At 48.6% G+C, this 21018-nt stretch overlaps 1 protein-coding gene across 4 annotated transcripts; it reads right to left on the bottom strand.

The window, feature by feature from the left end:
* Nucleotides 1-1012: 1012 nt before the first annotated feature.
* Nucleotides 1013-19152, bottom strand: ARF1 (ARF GTPase 1). Of its 4 annotated transcripts, none has more exons than XM_082651519.1 (6): nt 19050-19152; nt 10661-10798; nt 2914-3098; nt 2728-2838; nt 2495-2619; nt 1013-2334 (listed from the first exon to the last, which is right to left on the bottom strand). In XM_082651519.1, the coding sequence occupies exons 3-6, from the start codon at nt 3059-3061 to the stop codon at nt 2173-2175; spliced, it is 546 nt and encodes a 181-aa protein (XP_082507645.1). In that variant the 5' UTR covers nt 3062-3098; nt 10661-10798; nt 19050-19152; the 3' UTR covers nt 1013-2172. The 4 variants fall into 4 exon arrangements, with proteins under 4 accessions (XP_082507645.1, XP_082507646.1, XP_082507643.1 ...); XM_082651520.1 differs by lacking the exon at nt 19050-19152 and adding an exon at nt 18888-19043; XM_082651517.1 differs by lacking the exon at nt 10661-10798 and having other exon boundaries at nt 19050-19142.
* Nucleotides 19153-21018: the final 1866 nt, after the last annotated feature.

Below are 21018 nucleotides of genomic sequence, written 5' to 3'. Positions count from 1 at the left end.
GGGCATTTAGATCATGGGGAGCTGGACTTGTACCTGGAGCCACCCTTGTCTCTCCAGGCCACCAAGGGACCTCTTAACCACTGTCTCACCCCCATCCCCTTTGCGTGCTATGGCACTGGCTCCCTCCACCCGGCCCCCCATCTCCAAGGCTGGGAGGCATACATACAACCTGGCCCTCCACAGAAAAAGTGAAAACATCTTACAACCACATTGGAATAAAGACAAAACCCAGCCTGGATTCATTATGGAGGTTCTTGTTTTGCTTCTGATTTTCAAAGAAATGAGAGCTGAAGGCAATTCTGTCTTCAGAGCACTCAGCACTGGTTTTCAACCTGTTTGTTAGAGCAGATCATTATTTATGGTGGGGCAGCCTGCCTTCTGGGGGAAAGGACACCTGAAACTTCGCCTGCCAATGCCTGCACCCAGTGGGGGGAACAAGGGTGCCAAGAAGGGCTCCAGGTCAGAGGGACAACCCCTGCAAAAGTGGGACAGGGTCTATGGCACAGGTGCACAAAGCACCCAGCCAGGCATGGGTCAATCGCTGTGGCAGTGACGTGGAGCTTGGCCAGGGGTTCCCGCCCCTCCAGAGGACAAGCTGGCTGGCTTGGGGGGTACCACAGAGGGTGGATGTTAGGAAGGGTGGGGGGTTTCCTCCACATACCACCTGGCTCTAGCCTTTTGGGCATACTCCCTATGGTGACCCTGCCGTTCCTTTCACAACCAGGCATTGCCAAGACTGGGACCAGGGGGCTGGACTGCCAGCATGAGACCAATGAGGTGGTCACCACAAGGGCACTGGGACATACCCACACCCACCCATGGGAAGTGAAGCGGTGGGGGAGGGGGGTAGGGAGACAAGGGTCGGGTGGCAGGGAAGGGATGGGCAGAGAGAGGGAACAGGGCAAGTCAGATCAATGCTGCCCTCCCTAAGTGAGGAGGAAGCAGCTGTCCCTGCCCAGCTGCCAAGAGGCAGAATGTCAGTCAGGGGCACCCAAAAATGGGAGAGCCATGAAATAGTTAAGAGATTTTATTCTAATAGCTGTAATTACAGTGCCTGTTTGTCGAAATGAAAACTGAAAACAAGTATACAAAACAGTTGATTACTAATTGTGTATTGAAAGCATTAAGAGGTTCCACGACACCAAATAAACCAGTTCTGAGGTTTTCCCCAAGATAAAGTTTAACAGCTCCAGCTTCTTCAGTGTTTATCAAAATACAAAAGAAAAAAGTAGAGGTTATCATTTTTCGATGGCAAATCTGACCCTTGCAGGCTGAGGGAGTGAAAGCACACATAGACAGGGGCTCCGAGGGGCTGGGGCTCAAGGATGACCACCCGCGCTCCTGCTGGTGAGACCCCAGAGAGCCCGGAGCAGGCAAGCAAGGGGACTGCAGGGCTCCCGCTCAAACCAGAGCGTTCCAACCAAAGTGCCCATGCTGACCCAAGAAAAGGCTGGGGTTCCTCCAAGGGGTCTGAGAGTGGTGGCTGCAGCCTCCAGCCCATCTCCTGGGCAGCCATGTAAGCACAGATACAAGCACAAACGCTATGGGGTGTGGGATGACCCAAGACAGAGCAAATCACAGGGACCCTATTGTGACCATGCAGAATGGATCATAGCTGGTTCTGCCCCGTTTCACGTTCCCAACGGGAAACAGACCACTGGTGGACTGGACTCAGGCCATTACTGCAGAACCTACACTAGGCACATTTCTCCCTTCTGTGTGTTCAAGTGTTCTCCTTATCTTGTATTCGTAACTATTTTAAAAAATGCACTGAGTTTGGGTTAAAAACCAACCACCAAAATGGATCTCAACACAGACGTAAAGCCCAGAAGAGGAACATCGGGCTTTTCTGACACAGCGACTCCTGGATGACCCGTGTGCCTAAAATCCCTTCTCAGTACTAAACAGTGGGTTGATTTTCTTTTTACAATAAAAAAAGCTGAGTAATATTGCATAGGAGTACCAGAAACTGCCTCATTGGAAACAAAAACTATTTACATTAAATAAAAACCCAGTTGCAGGCTGCGTCTGCACATTTACAGCATGGTGAAGCACACTGTGACCGACCATGGAGACAGCTTCTGGCACTCACACCACAGGGGCACGTTTGCCACATGAGAGTAAAGCGAGGGCAGAAGGAGGGAGTGTGAAGGGAGGAGAGAGGAGTACAGCTCACTTCTGGTTCCGGAGCTGATTGGACAGCCAGTCCAGTCCCTCATAGAGCCCGTCCCCGCTGGTGGCACAGGTAGCCTGAATGTACCAGTTCCTGTGGCGCAGAGAGTGCAGACCCAGCTTGTCCGTGATCTCAGCTGCATTCATGGCATTGGGGAGGTCCTAGGGGGGAGGGTAGCAAAGCAGGCGTGGGTCAAGGGGACTGCACGGAACCCTCTCCACCTGACCTGTGACCCCCGCCTCGTCAGACCTCCATCGCTGAGAGGCTGGCTGCCTAACGTGCACCCACCACCAGCACACAGGGTGGCTCAGTCATGCGTACCTGTTTGTTAGCAAACACGAGCAGAACGGCGTCCCTGAGCTCGTCTTCTGCCAGCATCCTCATAAGCTCCTCTCGGGCCTCATTCACACGCTCTCTGTCATTGCTGTCAACCACGAAGATGAGACCTGCATAGGGAACAGTAAGCATTAGTGTAGGCACCTGGGACACTCCCAACCTCTCCCAAAGGCCACAGCCCCCCTCCTGAGGGTTGTAATGGGGTGGCCCACCCTCACCTTGTGTGTTCTGGAAGTAGTGGCGCCACAGAGGCCGGATCTTGTCCTGGCCACCCACGTCCCACACAGTGAAGCTGATGTTCTTGTATTCCACGGTTTCCACGTTGAAGCCTGGAGGAGACCCAGTGTGAGGCTCTCCCTAGGGCTACCACTATCCCCTAGCCTCCCGAGGCCCAGCCTCCTCACCTATAGTGGGAATGGTGGTCACGATTTCACCCAGCTTCAGTTTGTACAGGATGGTGGTCTTTCCCGCAGCATCTAGGCCCACCATGAGAATGCGCATTTCTTTTTTGCCAAAAAGGCCCTTGAAGAGGTTTGCAAAGATATTCCCCATGCTGTAGACTGGTGGGAGCAACACTGGCCAGAGAAACCTGCAGATACAAGGAGTCCTTGTGTCTCTTTCTGTGCTGCCCAGGGCCAGCAAAGCAGCAGCAGCTCAGAGACAGACTCACCCACAGACAGACAAATGGACATCCTGTTATCTCTCCTGAAAACTCACAAGGCATAAGCTGATGAAATTCTGGTTCCTATCCAAAAGAAAAAGTCCTGCCTGCCTGCCTCTCGAGCCCTAAAATCACCCTTAAAAGGGAGAGAATGGGAATCTTAGAACAGGGCTGACCGGATTTTGAAGCAGCTACTGCCATTATATCAGGAAGTGACGCCCAAGGCCTCAGGGTAACTTACCTCTAAGTCCTACAACCTGCCACTGTGGGGTGCAATGTCCAACATGCGTGGAGAGGTGTGGCTTTCAAATGAATGCTAGATTCTCCATAATCTAATACAGAGCTTTTCAAGGGGCCATAAACAACCACTCCAAGGCCCTACCATGTCTCCCAACTGCTCCAAGTCTCAGTGAAAAACAGTCCAATGTTAAGGCAACTAACACACAAGAAGCTAGGAGGGCCCATGGCAGAGACCAAAAGAGACCAACCTTTCCCAACACGCTGAGAGCTTAGCACACCCTGCAGGCAGGACCGGTGGCGTGAGAACACCTGGGCTCTAGGGCAGCACACCAGGGCATTCAGTCTAAGGGTGAGCCCACAAAAATGACCCTGGGGAGCCTGCCAGGGGACACCTTCCCAAGAGCTGTGGTCAGTGTTGTCCCAGAGAGGAGAAGGCCTGTGTGGTACAGCAACATGCTTGTACGAGAACACGTGTGCTGTGTTTGGGCTCCCACCAGGCTCTCCTCACTCAGCAGGGCAGAAACACTAGGATACCACTGAGCTGGCTGGACCCAAGGTCAGAGACCAGGCCCAGACACCCAGACCTATAGGAAGGAACAAGTGACCACAGCTGCGGGAGAGTGAGGCTCAAGGAGGAGAGGATCTCCTGTCCCAAAAGGCGCCCAAGGCACCAGAGCTGCCCAGGCCTGGCCTCTCCATGCTCAGTACTCTCCTCCTTCAACTGTTTTATTTGCAAACAAGGCCTTAGGAAAAAACGGTCACTTTCTCAAATGCTTAGGAATCTGGACTTTAAAAAATAATTAATTAATTAATGGCCGAGGTGGATCTTTGTTGCTGTGCGCAGGCTTCTCACTGCAGTGGCTTCTCTTGTTGCAGAGCACTGGCTCTAGGCATGTGGGCTTCAGTAGCTGTGGCTCGCAGGCTCTAGAGCACAGGCTCAGTAGTTGTGGCACACAGGCTTAGCTGCTCCGCAGCATGTGGGCTCTTCCTGGACCAGGGCTCAAACCTGTGTCCCCTGCATTGGCAGGCGGATTCTTAACCACTGCGCCACCAGGGAAGCCAGGAATCTGGACTTTTGGCACCTATGGTGAAGTCAAGCTGTGGAGAGCTGGGCAGCCTTCAACTGGGAAGAACTCTGTGTGAGTGTTGACAGAAAACCAAATGAACCACAGAGAACTTGTTCCAAGCAGGCAGGAGCTGCTTACACCTGACCTCTGAGAGGGTGTTGGTGGAAGCCACTGTCAAGGCTTGGAAGGAGCCTTGCCCTGCATACCTGACCCTCCTAGAAGTAACAATGAACTCCCCAGTCTTTGGACTTTGGATGGACACTGCTGGGGTCAGAGGCCAGACCCATGAAGGACACAGATATGGGCCTGCCACAGGCACGCCCCACTGCACTCCACCTGGGGGGCGTGACCCAGATCCCCACCATTCCTTATCACCTCTGATGACAGGCTCAGGTGGAGTCGCCAGGCCTCCACTGCAAGTTACTTTCTGCCTTAGTCATCAGTGAGTATTTGGTGACTAAGTCCACGTCCTGCTCCTCATCCAACTTCCACCTTCTAGTTTTAGCACTCTGACATTTCCTGGCTGAATTATTACCATGAGGACTGTCAAATGGTGATTTTCTATTGAGTCATTCCTTCCAGCTATTAGTTAGTTAGCATTCTACTGCAAGGAACCACTTCTCCATATATTGATATAGTGTGAACTTGTGCATTCCTAGTTTACTCAGTAGGTCAGAATCACTACCCCACTGTGACTTAGATGCTCCAATGGTCCTAGAGGTGTCCCGTGGAGGCGCTTCCAGCAGGCTTCAGTGCACTTTCAACACTTTAATGCTTTTTGGTTTTGAATAATATTACCTAGTTATAAAAGTAAAATTTAAAAATATCTTTACTATATTTCCTTTTCTGCAGACAGCCATTTTTCCTATAGATGATGATAAATTATGGAAGACAGAATAAACTGAACACACACATTTATCTCAGCTTACTCCTGAAATCGTTACCAATGAAGAAATAAGTGATGACTGACTCAAAAGAGAAAAGTGGGGGGAGGTGGAAAGAGGTGACAGAAGTCAGCAAATTTTGGTGAGGTCTGACCCTGACCGAGTGCTCATCCTCAGCTCTGCAGGAGAGCCAAGGGACCTTTTTGGAGCGGCTGAACCAGGGGCCCTGACTCCACTATCCAGGCAGAGGAGGGCATGCGGTGCACTGTACTGGAAACAGACGGATATGGGCAAAATCAACAGGGAGGCACACTTCCCTGCAGACCCTCACATGTAACCCAGAAGCCTCAAAGCAAGGACCTATGGATTCTTGCACCTGGAGGCCCTCAAATAGCCACGTCCCTATCTCCCTTTAAGAAGCCCCCAATGCAAGTGACTGAAACAAAGAATTTGGAGAGAAGACAGAAGACATTTAAAAAGAAAAAAACAATAAAAAACAAACAAAATCCCCAACCCACACACAGCCTTGGCATCGACATGGTGGGGACCTGGTGCCCACAAAACAAGACAGGGCATTAGGACACAGAGAACAGCAGACCTCACAACCAAAGTGAAAAAAATCCACACACACACACAAGATTTAAAAAAGAGGAAACTGGGACTTCCCTGGTGGTCCAGTGGCTAGGGCCCCGAGCTTCCAATGCAGGGGGCCCAGGTTCAATCCCTGATCAGGGAACTGGGTCCTGCATGCTGCAACTAAGACCCAACGCAGCCAAATAAATAAATATTAAAAAAAAAAAAGGGAGGAAACTAGGAGCAATTTAAAAGACCAACATCTACCTTGCGTACGGTGATGACTTTTTAGACACAACACCAAAGATATTATCCCATGAAAGAAATAACTGATAAACTGAACTTCATTAAAATGACAAACTTCTGCTCTGTGAAAGACAAAACCAGACTGAGAGAATATATCTGCAAGAGATGTATCTGATAAAGGACTGTCATCCAAAATATACAAAGACCACTTATAACTCAACAAAAACAAATTTAATTTTAAAATTAAAAAAATGGGCCAAAGATCTTAATGAAAACCTCATTAAAGGTTTACAGAAGGCAAGTAAGCAATGAAAAGATGCTCATCATATGTCCTCAGAGAAATGCAAATTAAAACAATGAGCTATTACTGCACACCTATTAGAATGACCAAAAGCCAAAATCCAGAACACACGCTGGCAATGGCAAGAATGTGGAGCAACAGGAACTCTCCTCCATTACCCGAGGGAATGCAAAATGGTACAGCTGTCCGCAAACAGTTTGGAGGTTTCTCACAAAACATACTCTGAACATATAATTCAGCAATCATGCTCCCAAAGGAACTGAAAACTAACATCCACACAGACACCTGCACACTGATGTTTACAGAAGTTTTATTCATTCCAAAAAGTTTTATTCATTCAAAATTTTGCCACAATTTGGAAGCAACCATGATGTTTTCCAGTAGGTGAATGGATAAGCTGTGGTACATCCAAACAATATTATTCAACACTAAAAAGAAAGGCGCTATCAAGACATGAAAAGATGTGGAGGAGCATACATGTGCATTACTAAGTGAAAGAAGCCAATCTAAGAATACTACACACCTATGATTCCAACTATATGACATTCTGGAAAAGGCAAAACTGTGGAGACAGTAAAAAGATCCTTTCAGTGGTTGTGAGGGGTTAGGAGGAAGGGAGGGATGAATAGGTGGAACACAAAGGATTTTTAGGACAGTGAAACTATTCTGTGTGAAACTGCGATGGTAGATACGTGTCAATATGCATTTCTCCAAACCTACAGAACACACAATACCAAGAGTGAACCCTAAGGTAAACTATGGGCTCTGGATGATGATGTATCAATGTAGGTTCATCAACTGTAACAAATGCACCACTCTAGTGGGGGATATAGTGAGGAAGGCTATGTGGGAACTGGAAATCTCCATGCCTTTCCCTCAATTATGTGGTGAACCTCAAACTGTTCCCCCAAAAGAGAGACATAAGCAGCACTTTTAATCTGTAATTCTGTATCAGCCAAAGGGCAGAACAGAGGTTAGAAATGCAAGGCTTCACACATGCCTTCTTCTCCAGGTTGCCACAGGCAGAGGGAGCCCCCAAGGTGATGGAGGGAGACACAGAGGCAGGCCTGAACAGCAGCCAGCGCAGGCTGCAGCAGGAAGGAGGAGAGTTCCAGGAAAAGAGGAACAGTTACCTATGTGGTTTAAACGTGGGGTTTGGCAATTCTAGGGGAATTGGGAAAAACTAATCACAGGTACACAGAAAAACACCCAAGGATGAAAATGCCAAGAAGTCATTTTAAGATTTCCTGAGGGAAACCATAAGCCAGTCACCACTTGACTCAGCAGTGAACAATATTTACTCAGTCATGATACTTCGACTGTCATTGCTGGGTATTGGAAAGCTGAGGCCAGAACTTGTGGTCTCAAGGGCCAACCCTCACTGTCCAAAGCTGACACACTGAGAAACAGTATTAGCACACTATTTAGTACAGTGAGGCATGAAAGAGGCTATCCCTGGGAGGCAGGATGGAAGACTGCTGTTTATACTTGTTTTATACCTGTTTTAGTGGTGCATTCCTACAAATTGACACAAAAACCTGGGCACTAAGGGGTGAAAAGGTTAAGTGTACTCTCCCAACTCCCACATGGGACTGATGGAACATTCCAGGTAAACTGGGCACAGCAGCAGGCCCACACCCGCATGTCAGCCTCAAAATGCAGTCAGTCACAGCCATGGCAGTCCAAGAGCCTCCTCCCCTCCCCACCCAAGCGTGTCTGCCCACTCACCCCTGGCCTGCCTTGGCCGTGCAGTCTGCTGAGCCCTGATTATCAGTGTGGTCCTTGCCTTCCACACACAGTTTTTTAACTTACTCAAGTCCTGAAGCCCCAAAGGGGAAGTGGGCCATATATTTGGTGGCTGAACCTGGATGGGGATGAGCACAAACTCTAGGGTTTAAGACGCTACACACAGCACTTGGTCTCTCCCACTATACAAGCATCTATCTATAACCGCCCTGCACCTGGTCCAGGGGCCCTGGCAGCTCCTGACCTAACACAGTATCACAGTGGAAAGGTTCAACAGTGACCATGAGAGTTGTTCCGTGGCCTCTCCACACAGGTTCTAACTTGTAGGATGCCCAGCCTAGGCCTATTTCACCCTTTCCTCTACCAGGATCCCTAGCACTAAGGTCAAAACCTGTTTTTCAGGTTCATGGTAATGGCCGTGAGTATTTGTAAGCAGTGAAGACGCTGATTTTCTCAAAAGAGCACTTCCCCGCACCTGCCTGAGTTTGCACCTTCGAGCTGGCTCATAAGATGCAAGAGTAACAACAGCACGTCTCTTTCCTGAGACAGAAAGCTCTGAGCGGACACAGCCCCTTAAGAATGGTTTTTTCCTTTTTCTGGTTAGGACCAGAAACAATGATAGGGTGGCAGTTCAACATTATAGCAAAGAACAGGACACAACTGGCTGCCTACACTCCTGCATGCAAAGACCTACTAGGCTACAGGCCAAGGCCAACAACAGGCCTCCCTGGGAAAGCCAGTGCAGGGAGGAAAAAATGTAGCATGAGTTTACACCCGTTCCACTCCAGTAAATGAATCCAGAGTGACTGGTTTAGCTGCTGAAGAGAAATATATGTACCCACGAGCTCTACCTGTGCCTGCTGCATCTCCTAACAAGCCTCAGAGGATTCAAGATGAGCATGGGACAGCCCTCCCCTACAGAGCCGTGCAGCTTACTTCTGCAGAAGGAAAGTTTGTCACATTTTCTGAAACTGTTAGAGCTGGTTTACTTAACAAAATCTCTGTATGCATATCAAGATGACCTAAACTGCTGGGAATCAGTAGGAAGAATAAACCACTAACCTAGAGCATGTCTTGGGAAACGAAAATGTGACCCAAGGAGGCAAAAAACAAGGGTTTGGATTCTATTCTGTGCCTCAGATGTGATGGGCTGTTCTGGTCCCTCTGTAAATGAGAGATCACATGGATGAATCCCCTATTCAAATGAACAGCTAGGTGACATCAGAACTTTTTTCGTTTTGCTTTTTTTAAAAAAAAGTCAAGTTTATTAGGTGTAAATTACATACAGTAAAATGTACAGCTCAATAGTTCATAATGTCAATTTTAATATCTAATTTGAGAAAAATTAACAAAATCTTCCTGAGGAATTGATATACATTATAAAACAAGGGTTTCATTCATTCTTCAAGCAGTCAAATATGTGCTTAGATTATCAACCACTCAAAAGCCTAATTCATCCCTGACATGTAGGATTTAATTTTAAGGGGTGGGGGTCCTCTACTTTCATAGGCAATATGATCACATAATATAATCTGCTACAAACTGCTTTTTGTACATCAACTTGTAGCTCCACCCCATCAGCTAAATAAAGCCTTCAGTCATTACTCTATTAGTCCAACATTCCATTTCTGTAGCTCTAACATTTTTCTGCTATTGGGTAGAGCGTTACATGTTGTAACTTTTTCATTAAAATTAGCATAAGAATACTGAATGTGCCAATACTAGTGATAGGCAGATACACCTCACAGGCCTAACACAATTGTGATGAAGGTAAGAATCAACAACACGCTCAGAAGGAAGAATATTCAGCCTGAGACACTCAAAGGATGTAATTAAGTTGACTGAACTTTTTTTTTCCTTTCAGTTTTATTCAGATATAACTGACATACTGTATTATTTTCAGCTGTACAAAATAATGACTTGATATGTGTATATTATTGGGAAATGATCACCACAAAAAGTCTAGTTAACTCCCATCACCTCACACAGTCACCCTTTTTTTCCTTGTGATGAAAACTTTTAAGATTTCCTCTCTTAGCAACTTTCAAATATAAATACAGTACGGTAAACTACAGTCACCATACTGTACCTCATATTACAGGATTTATTTATATTATGACCAGAAGTTTGTACCTTTTGACCACCTCCACCCATTTCATCTACACTGACTCTGAACTTTCAATACAAAGAAAAAGAATAAATGAAAGAACATGCAAAAACATTCTAGAACTGTATAGTTCTGGTCTGCTCCTAAAGGTGAATTCCAATGAGAGACTGTTTTTTGTTTTTCACAACAAAACTTTTAGGATGTTTTGCAGGAATCAATTAGGCACTAGACCTGGCCTCTATGCAGCAGTCCCGTTCCCAACAACCCCCCCACCGCCACCCCCAGAGGATGATGAGTACCAGAAATCCATAGACTAGTACACTAACCCTGGTCTCCAGATGCCCTGCAAGTTGCCTCCCAAAGCTGAAGGAAGGGGTTTCCGGTCAGGTCTGATTCTTAGGAGGAGCAACCAGTGAAATTCAATTTAGGTCCCTCTTGGCCAGCTTAAGATTCAAGGTGAAATCCTTAAAATGACAACAAGAAATGAGTTTCATTCATGAATGTAGCTCTTGGTCTACACTAACATGAACATCCAAGAGTCACTGTCCATTGTCTAACGGAACAAGCATACGAACCACAAGGCGAGCGTGGAAACAGTGAAACTGCAATTAATCCTACTTACCAATAACTACAAAATCCAAAGCATTTAACTGATGAATATATTTAGTTATCTTTTGCAATTCTCCCTTATTCATAGTCTTAAAGTTTTACTATTTTTTAACATAACTGTTCTCAAAGCCCATTACCAAAGATACTTACTTACACTGACGTGAAATCTACAGATGGGCGCAAATAACCAGATGGTCTACCCCAAATGAAAACAATATCCATGTAGGACCTCTGAACACAAATGTCATGCGGCCCCCAACTGGAGTAAAACAAAGAGTGGATGATACCCACAAGTTGAGGCCTCACTCAGATGCTACATCAGGAGCATCTCTCACAGTTCTGTGCATTCATCCTGGTGGCAGACGCTGGCTGCTCCTTGGTATTTTCTTCTCCCAGATCTGTCCCTGGGCTTGAGGCCTTCCAGAGTAAACCTACATTCCTGGCCCCCTGTAGCTATGCAGGACCATTTGAGTATGCTAGCCCGTGGGATGGGGCAACAGTGATGGAATGGTTTCCAGGTCCTGCAGACCTGGTGGTGGGCGCCTGGGCCCCCCACTGTGGTGGGGCCAGTGCCATGGACCCTAACGAGCACTTCTACTCCAGAAGTCAGGGCATATATACCCTCCATCTGACTCCAAACACACTTAAGTCTAAAGAAATTGTTACTGGAAAAAGAAATCAAAAGATCGAAAAAACAAAACCAAAAACAAATTTGCATCAACCTCAGAACATTAAAATGTATAACAAATTAAACTGAAAATGGAGGAAACAAAGCAATTTATGACTAAAATGCAAAGCAGGATTAGAGAAACTACAGGCAACTGTAAACCACCCAGATACCCTGAAAAGTGTTGACCACCAACTCCTTACTAATTCTGCACATCAGTGGTTCTTTGGAAATCAATTAGAATTGTATTTCAACCCATCCTAGTGGCAAACAGAGCACCATTGGTTTGGAACTCCTCAGCAAGTCACTCAGGCCTATATTCTGACCTTGGCTGTGCTCCCAGTCCCCTCTCCATACTGATTTTCTATGCCATGCCCACCGAGCCCTTCACTCAACCTCTGAAGCCAAGTTCAGATGCCATCTTCCACAGGGAAGAGTCCTTTCCTTTTTGTTGTTCTCAGCATACCCTCCACACACTGTGGGGCTAACAGCACACTCATGTAAGGAGTAGCTGTGTGATGAGCACAGCCCTGGGCACACAAAAGCTCAAGAGTACTCAATGAATCCAACTGACAGATGGTGAAACACAAGTGGAACACAGTGCTCATCCTTCCAACCTCACCTCAATGGCAAACAAGGCTCTGGGCCAAGCAATGTCAAAGACTGATCCACAGTTACACTATAGTCCTTTCAATGCAGCTAAAAGCTTCAACATGAGCACAGAGACTCTCTCTCACTCTCTCTCTCTCTCTCTCTCTCTCTCTCTCTCTCTCTCTCTCTCTCTCTCTCACACACACACACACACACACACACACACACACACACACACAGCTCCAGCTGCTGAAGTCTCAGTCCCCATGATCCTGACAGAAAGGACAGGCACACCTGTCAAATAACACAGTCCTATGTTTCAGTTCCAGTAGTGAGAACAAGGAAGAGAAGGCAATTCAGGATTCTGATTTCTGTTGTGAAGTATATCACATTAGTTTGTTTTTGTCACTCCTTTAATTATATGATCACCACAAACATGCTAAAGCCCCTATGGTTTCTGTTCTGGTGTCTTCTCAAGGAGGCCACCTGCACCCATGGTGCAGACATAGGACCCTCTCCAGGCACAAGGGTGGGGCTCTGGAGAAGCCAGCGTTGCTCGGACCCCTTTCCACACCCTTGAAGAAAAAGGGAACTGCAACCAACCATGAGCTGTCAGAGTGCCCAGTTCTTCCTCCTCAAACTTCTCAGAGTGGCAGGCAGCCCCCTGAGGCTTTTTCAGCACAAGGGGACTTTGTGAGTGATTAAAATGATTAAACCAATCTCTAAAACTTGATTTTTGCCTGCAGAGAACTTTCATTTTGAAAACAAAATGTAAAAAAAATTACAGCCCCACCTCTTTTTCTGAGTGATGGGCTTCCCAGAAGACACAGAATAGCAAAGTGCAGCAGTGGCTGAGAGCCTCTGTTAGATCCTCCTACCTCTGAAGCAAGCCCCCTGCCAGATCTGCCCTCCTGAGACCCTTGTTAGGAGCACCCAGAGGTGCACCAGCTCAGAGCACTCGGGGAAACCTCTGCCTCACTCTCCAGGCAGCTGGTCTTGGCTGGGAGGACAATGTCCTTGTGGGAACTTCTCGTTGTTTGGCCTGAACAGCCACAGCTACCTCTCAATAGGCCTCTTCCTACCTCTGCTCACATTTCAAACCCTGGACAGCCCTGGACTCAGGGAAATTTCATTCATATACCTGCTCCTGCCATCCTCTGCTTAAAACCTCCCAGCAGTCCCCATCACCCGCCTCAGGTGACCAGCAGTCCCATCACACTCAGTGTCTTGCACTTTCACTCCCTAGTACTGCCCCTATCCAGCCATTCACTCCCAGAGGAATGCAGTCCCCTACATGGGACCCCAGTTGAGGCTTCCTCTCACCTCCAGACTTCTCTTCTACTACCCCCTTAACACATGGGTTTCCCATCAAAATCTAATCCTCAAATATAAAGGACCCACTCTTTCCCACTTTAACTCTCTGCAACTTCCTCCCAGTTCTTCAGACCCAAACCCCAGAGACACTCACAATTCCTCTCTCTGTCCCTCTCATCCTCAAATCTGTTTACTTTACTGGCAAGTCCCATCACCTCTCCCTTTGAAAAGGTGCTTCCCCATCACTATCCACCTGGTCCCAGGCACCTCATCTCTCCTCTGGCACTCCCAAAGTCTGTAGCTTCCACTCTGCAAGGTGTTCTCAATGCCAGCAAGAGGGTCCTGTTAGGAAAGGTCAGACTAAGTCAGGCTCTTTAAGAAGATCAGAGCCAACACCCCCATGGCATTTCGCAGCACCACCCCTGCCATCCAGAAAGGAAACTAGCAGACAATACAACCAACATACACACCAGACTGCAAAAAACCCATGTTGCCCCAACTAAAATGTAACACGGAAATGAAAGATGGTGTCATATAACACATGACCTTCAGTATTGGTCATGACCACACTACAAGTTCAAGGGAGGTAGTCAGAGAACCACCTAATGAAGACTGCCACAAATACACCAGCATCTCAGATACTCAGAACCTGCTGTGTCCATGAAATGTCCCACCACCGGAAACAGAGAACAACTCTTCGTAAAGTTCTGCAAAGAACAAAATACAATCACCCTTAATTTAGCAGGTAGTTTCTTTCCTAGAAAATTCAGAACATCTACTAAAACCAAACACACACACACACACACACACACACACACACACACACACACGTTGACTCCATACATAAACAGAATTAGGTTTAAGATATAAACAGATTTTTCACCTATATGAAAGTCATGCTGAATGCATTCTTGCTGCTAAACGTACTAAATACCAGTATTGCCTCTCACCATTGGCAGAGCCCAAAATCCTCCCACAAGTTCCCAAAATACCCTTTCTGTGGGGCTATCCCTCAAAGGACCACTGGTACACACCAGCAGGCTTCTCTCCTTTCTTGTGCTCCTGGCAGGTCTCCAAAACCACTAAGTGCACTCCCACCTAAGGGCCTTTGCACTTACTGTTCCCCTGCCTGGGAGAAGCTTCTTGTTTCTCCCAAAGACCCACAGGACCCCCACTCCCTTATACCTCTACTCAAATGGCACCTCCTCCCCTATCCTCCTGATAGGTCTGACTCAGTGCCCACTCCTTTTACTGTGTCCTGTTGGCCTGCTTTTCCATTCCATTCACTGCCATGGCCCTGCGTCTCCACCCAGCCTTATACTTTGCCAGTGAGTACTCCTCTGCCCAGAACTCACGCACCTTCCTCCACCCATCTCTCTATCTCCACCTGTCTTTTTCTCTACTGGCCACCTCCCTGGGCACCCAAGAGATTCACTGTCAAGAAGAGGAGAAAAGAATCATAAAAGAACATTTATCAAGGCCTTAAGTATGAAAAAGTAGAAAGATTAATCATACACATATGCTTTTCTGAAAAATTAGTTTGTCAGAAAAAAAACCCTATCAACTCAATGATGAATTTCATACTGGTTTAAAAGTATACATGAGTGTGATGGAATCTGAACATTCCTTTGACATTCCAGTGAGGAGGAAATCTGGGCTGTAGAGACACAGATAACTACTCAGGGCAAACACGTCCATCTCAGCAAAGTTCAATACCACAGGAGAGGTGTGTACACAATCTGCTTCCTAAACCTGCCCTCAGGTACATGCAACCAGTAACTTAAAATATATTTTCAGTGATCTCCCCAGGAATCTGCAAGATCTCATATCACTTTGACAAAAGAGAAATGCTAAAAGCTATTTTAAGCAAAGTTACATCACCAAAATTGACAAAAGATACAGTATTTTAAATATAAATTAATAGATTCAATCAGTTAGGAAGTGCATGCTCATCTACAGATGATAGAATACTTGACAGGAAAACACACTCTTAACAGCAATTTTTAAAGACATCCTTTATTCTGAAACCTGTGATCAAAACAGGCACATCTAACTTTGCCTTCGTTCCTACTCTTCACATATAAGTCTAGACAGAATCTTGAAACTGCTTTCTTGGCCATCTGTCCCTAAGTCAAACTGATAGGACACTTAAAAACTTCACGTTAAAAATTTCCAGGACCTCAGAGACCTAGTACTATTAAGCTTTCTGTTTAGCTCCCACATACATCACTGCAAAAATAATTTGATGTACAATACAAACTGAAAGATGTTGGCTATTTTACATATGACTTGCTCTTTGGAGACAAACTCTTCTAGCTTGCTAGCATCCCTCTGAGTAGCAAAACTTACTAAATTCTGATTAAACATTAATTAATGTTTCTAAAATATACTGTACATCTCTAACTTCTGAAAATGTGCATGGATCATAACTGGGGCTTTTGTTAATTTATGCTGTATACTAACAGTTACCCCTGTAGCCTCAGGTGTGTAAAAATGTTTGCCTCCTAAAGAGAATCGCTCCCGAATGCTATGTATGTAAAATCTGCCTGTCTTGTATGCTTTTTTTCTGTCTCTTCTTTTTCAGTGAGTGATAAGTCCCACTCTTCCCTTTCTATGTGATGACAGGCTGCCAAGCTCTTGTCTCCGATGTATGCAAAACCCAGGAAACATGGGTTTGTTAGGAATATGGAGGTTAGTCCCTGCAACAGATAGCTTCACCATTTCTTCCCACTCATATAAGGAAGCTTGGCTGAAAGAACTGGGTGAGGGCCTAACAGATTCTCCTAGGAATAAGGAGCTTTGATGTTTTTGTGTTAAATTCTGCCACATTTTTTCTAGCTAATCAGGCCATCTGAACCATCTGAGAATGTTGAACTACCTTCCAGAATAGTGATAGAGCTGTATAGAGCTATAACAGATACTATATTTTAAAGACTTTATAACAATCACGAGAGGATAAGAACCTAAGGATGAAGTATTCCCCTCTCCCTGGCTCACACTCTGAAATTAACCTCACCCCCTATTCTTTCACACTCACACATTCCCAAGCCCTCCTTTACCTGCCAGTAGGAAGTGTCACACCCAACCCACTATTAGGTCAAAAACATTTCCAAAAGACCACTTCAGATGGTGCTGGGAGGACATCTCTAACACCATCCACACCAATGACGAGCAGACAGACCACAAAAGAGGTAAGTTCTTATTTAATGTTAAGATCCCAACTGAAAGGAATTTTTCATCTTTCTTTCCCAACCACCTCTGACAGATGTGCATTTTATTTCCTTCTTTCTCCTAATCCTACGAAGGTTGGAAGGTCAAAGGGGAGAATATCTATGGGACAACGTGTACAGAGACCAGTCATAAATGCTATGGCAAGCACAGGCTAGCTGGGTCTGAACACCAGCTCGGTAAGTGATCACAACCCTCAGGAAGGCTGCAGAAATGCTTGGTGAGCCTGAACTGTGATCAAGAGCAGATTTAAATTCATATATCTCAAGGCAACATTGAATTTGAAGAATTTGAAGGAAACTGATTTAACTCTCTCAAACCAAGTTAATATACTATTTACGAACTTGCACAAGGGTTTTTCCCCTATGTTAGATTTATTCCTACAGCCATTCGATCCTGGAGATCACCTCAGTGGCTGATGGTCCATACTGAATTCTACTAAAGTAAACAGAAAAGTCCAGGTGTACCTTCCTGTAGTTTCAAACCCTGTCTGATCTCTGGTAGAGGTGGCTTAGCAGGTCTGAACGCCCTCTTCACATTGTGCAAGAGGCAAAGCAAATAGCTAAACCACATGATTTTAAAACCAGAACTGTGAGAAGCACAGAACCAGTTTTTGCTTTCTACTAACTTTCTTACAATGATGAGCAGACAGCATGTGAGTCAGCTATTATCCAAACCAACTATTTTAAATCTTTCTGAAGTAGCAATTTTGAATACCTGTATCTGAAGTTAGCCCTCACGGGAAACAGCAGGTTTCTAATGCCCAAGTGACAAGGATCTGTTTTCAACAGGACATGCCCAGTGAACAGGCACACTACATTCTACACGTTAACTAGAGAAAACCTTTATGGCACACTCTAACAAAGTGGCCAGATTTGTGATAAACACATACACACTCAATTCTTCATAATTTTGGACCCAGCTAACAACACCACGCATTCAAAGTTCTTCCAGTTCTGGCTACTCTTGAGTTTCTGAAAACTCCAAGAACACCACACACAGCATGCGCCATGGCATCTCACACTCCTTCAGACACACACACACACACACACACACTGCCAGAAATGTAGGAGCAACCACGCAAACAGCCAGCAGAAAAAAACGCTGACCACCAGTTCTGAAACAAGAACTAGAGCTGACTACTCTAACACCAACTACATCAGCTACAACTACATCAACTACACAGCTCTCAACAGTGACTTCCGGGGCCTCCCCAAATCGTCCGAATTGCCTCTGTCTCCTGCCAATGATTTCTTGTGCATTTTTGCTCGATTCATTTAAAACAGCAACTTGGTGTTTTGAGGAGCTCAAAAGTGCTCAGTTGATTAGCTAATATTTTAAGGACTTTATAATTGCCAAGCCTTATTAACAAAGCTACCGTTTTACCTCCCGTAACCACCTGGACTGGGCAACAAGAAAGCTTTAGGACGCTCTGCTAGGGAGGCCGCCTCAACCCTGGACAGGTCGTTCCAAACGTAGGTTAAAGATTCACCAGCTCGGAAGTGTGTTCTAATCCATGCCAAAGGCACCCAGGAAGCAATCCCGGGGTTGCAGCAAGCTTGGATAAAGGGGCCCTACAGTGCCGCCAGCGCGTCCATCGGGGGCTTCCTTGGGCCGCAGGCACTCCCACTCAGACCCCAGCTCCACAGCATCCGCCCTGGAACCCGGACCCCGAACCCCGCCCCACCTCGCCGGCTCCGTGCTCGGAACAGACAGGAACTGGGCTCAAACCCTGGCCATCGTGTGACCTTGGCCGCGTCCCGGGCTGCGGGCCTCAGTTTCCTGGTCCTCGCGACCCCGAGGCAGGAGGCCTCGCAGGCGGAGCAGGAAGCGAGGCTTCCTGGAGAGCCCGCGTTGCGGGCCGGACTTCCGGGCGCCCGCCCCGGCGGCTCTGGGGGGCTTGAGGAGAGGGTTGCGCGACCAAACCCCTCCCCGGCCTCGACTCGGCTCCCGACCCAGCTCGGCCCCTACTCGACCCCCATCCCAGCCTAGACCCCTGGCCCAGCACACAGCACCCAATCTGCCCCGCCCCGCCTCGGTCCCAGGCCCGGCTTCAACCCCCAGACCGGCCCAGCCTCTCCTTAGCCCCCGGCCTCTATTCGACCCTGGACCCTGCCGGGCCTCGGCTCCCCGCCTCTACCTACCTCACTTCGGCTCCCCGCCTCGACCCACGGCCCGGCCTCAACTCGCCCCTCGCCCGGCCCGGCTTCACCTCGGACCCGTCTTGGCTCTCACCGCCCCGGCCCAGCCTCACGCCGGGCCTTAACTCAGCCCCCGCCCCCCCCTCGGCCCGGGCCCAGCCTCACCCTCGGCGGCCGCGGCGCAGCTGCTGCTCGGAGGCAGGCGTTGGTTTCGCTCCCACAAGATGGCGGCTCTGACGGCAGCCACGTCAGTGCCTGCTGCCGCGGGGGACGCTGGGGAACGGGGCGGTCCCACCCGCAGTCCCGCCCACTCCCCCGCTGCGGCGTGCACACGCAGACTCTGGGCGGGCGGTGGGGACGGGACCGCGGACAGGCGCGGGGCTCAGGGACGACTCCTCTCTCACCGCTGCGCTTGCGCGCACCCCTCCTTCCCCCGCCCCCAGCCCCCCCTCTCCCTCAGCCCCGGCAGAGTACGGCTGCGCCTGCGCGCGCCTCTCAGTGGTCGGCCCCGGGGGGGGCTCTCGCGTCCGTTTCGCAGATGCAGAGGTTGAGTCCCGGGTGGGCCCTGCGGTCCCGGGAGGGCGGTGCCCAGCTGCCAGCTCCCCTCCCCAGCCTCAGCTCGGGTGACTGCAGTGACCCACGCAGCCCCATGCGCGCCCGAGGAGCCGACCTGAAGAAGCAAGACCCAACATCAAATAAAGCTGGCGTCTAGTAGCACGGGCGGAGCCGGGAGCCAAGCTGGGCAGGGAACAGCGCTTCCCCGAGGTAGCCACCGAGGCGGGTTCCAGGTGACAGACGGGGGAGCCCTCTCCTCTGGGAAGCCTCCCTGAGCTGATCAGAAGGGAGAGGGGGCCTGTCGTGGTCCCTCTCCACGTTCTCCCGGCTGGGGGTCTGACTGTGGCGCCCCGCCAACCCCCAGTTCCGCACCATCCCTCCACCCCTGTGCTACTTGAAGTCTCTCCCCCACTACCCTCCTGCTGCTGTGAAGCGTCCCCAAATCAAGAGTCATTGGTGAGATTGCTGGGGGCCTCTTCCCCAAGTGCCCTGCATGTTGTGGAGGGCGCAAAGCAGGCCATCACCTGGGTCTTGGCCCAGGAGCCTGCCCAGCAGAGAAAAGCCTTGAGGTGTTGTGCAGTATGCCGGCAGGCTCCTGTCATTTCTCTGCCCCCCCTCACCCACCCACTCCTCTTGGGCAGGGCCTCCTTACTGGGCTGGGGTGGCTAGGACCTCACCAGCCCTCCCCAGGGCTGCCCAGCCACACACACACCCAGGGCAGCCCTCCTGCCCCAAACACTGATGACCTCTTCTCCTGAGAGGCTGAGGGCCCTAGGCCCTGTTAGCCAGACCCTACCAGTCCCCTGTCTCGAAATCCAGCCTCCCTCAGACCTCACTATCTATGGAAGACCCAGCCTGTGCTCTGCACCTCAGCTGCTGCTCCCCCCCCGCAATGCTGTAAACACATCATAATGCTCACTCAAAGTGCCTTCAGGGGTTTATATCTCCAGAGAGGGGCACAGAACCTTCTGGTGGTGCTGGCTCTCTACCCCCAGAGAACTGACCCACAGCTGACTGTCTGCAAATGATTATTGTGTCCTCAGAGCTTCCTTTAAAATATATATATAGAGAGAGAGAGAGAGAGAGAGAGAGAGAGAGAGAGAGAGAGACAGGAAGGAGCATGTGAAAGATACACGCACAGTTTAAAAAATAAGATGGATTCCTGTGTAATCCCCAGGTTACTGAATTTACCTTCCTCCTGATTCTGTTCTCCTGGTTTGGTGCCCCCCCTCCCTTGGGAAAAGGAGGCATCTTCAAGCCAGACAGGTATGGGAGGCCCATGGTGGGCACCTCAGGGGAAGGATCCCTGCCCTTGGCAGGAGACCTGTTAGAGAGCCAGGAGGTGTCAGGCAGTTGCCTAGGGAGAGTGAGGCCCCAGTGCCCACCAGGACCTCCCTGCCCCCTTCCCTGGAGTCCAAGCGATGGAAACACGGGATGGACAGAACAGGGTGCCTACCCAGCTTTGGCCAGGAGGGGGCGAGGTGAGCTGGCTAGAGGGCTCGCCAACATCCATGGCCACCTCCATTGTCAGGCTCAGAGTCCCCAGCCCAGATCCTCACCTTCAGCTTGACCCACGCCA

The sequence above is a fragment of the Grampus griseus genome (assembly GCF_964374135.1).
Source record: "Grampus griseus genome assembly, chromosome: 3".
Lineage (NCBI taxonomy): Eukaryota > Metazoa > Chordata > Mammalia > Artiodactyla > Delphinidae > Grampus > Grampus griseus.
The sequence above is the reverse complement of the archived record's forward strand: the minus strand, read 5'-3'. Positions and strand labels throughout refer to the sequence as shown.

Coding starts and splice junctions, on each gene's coding strand:
- ARF1 (XM_082651519.1), bottom strand. CDS start 3,061: ATGGGGAATATCTTTGCAAACCTCTTCAAGGGCCTTTTTGGCAAAAAA. Junction 2,620..2,727: donor CTACTTCCAGAACACACAAG/GTGAGGGTGGGC, acceptor TTCCCTATGCAG/GTCTCATCTTCGTGGTTGAC. Junction 2,335..2,494: donor TCGTGTTTGCTAACAAACAG/GTACGCATGACT, acceptor CCTCCCCCCTAG/GACCTCCCCAATGCCATGAA.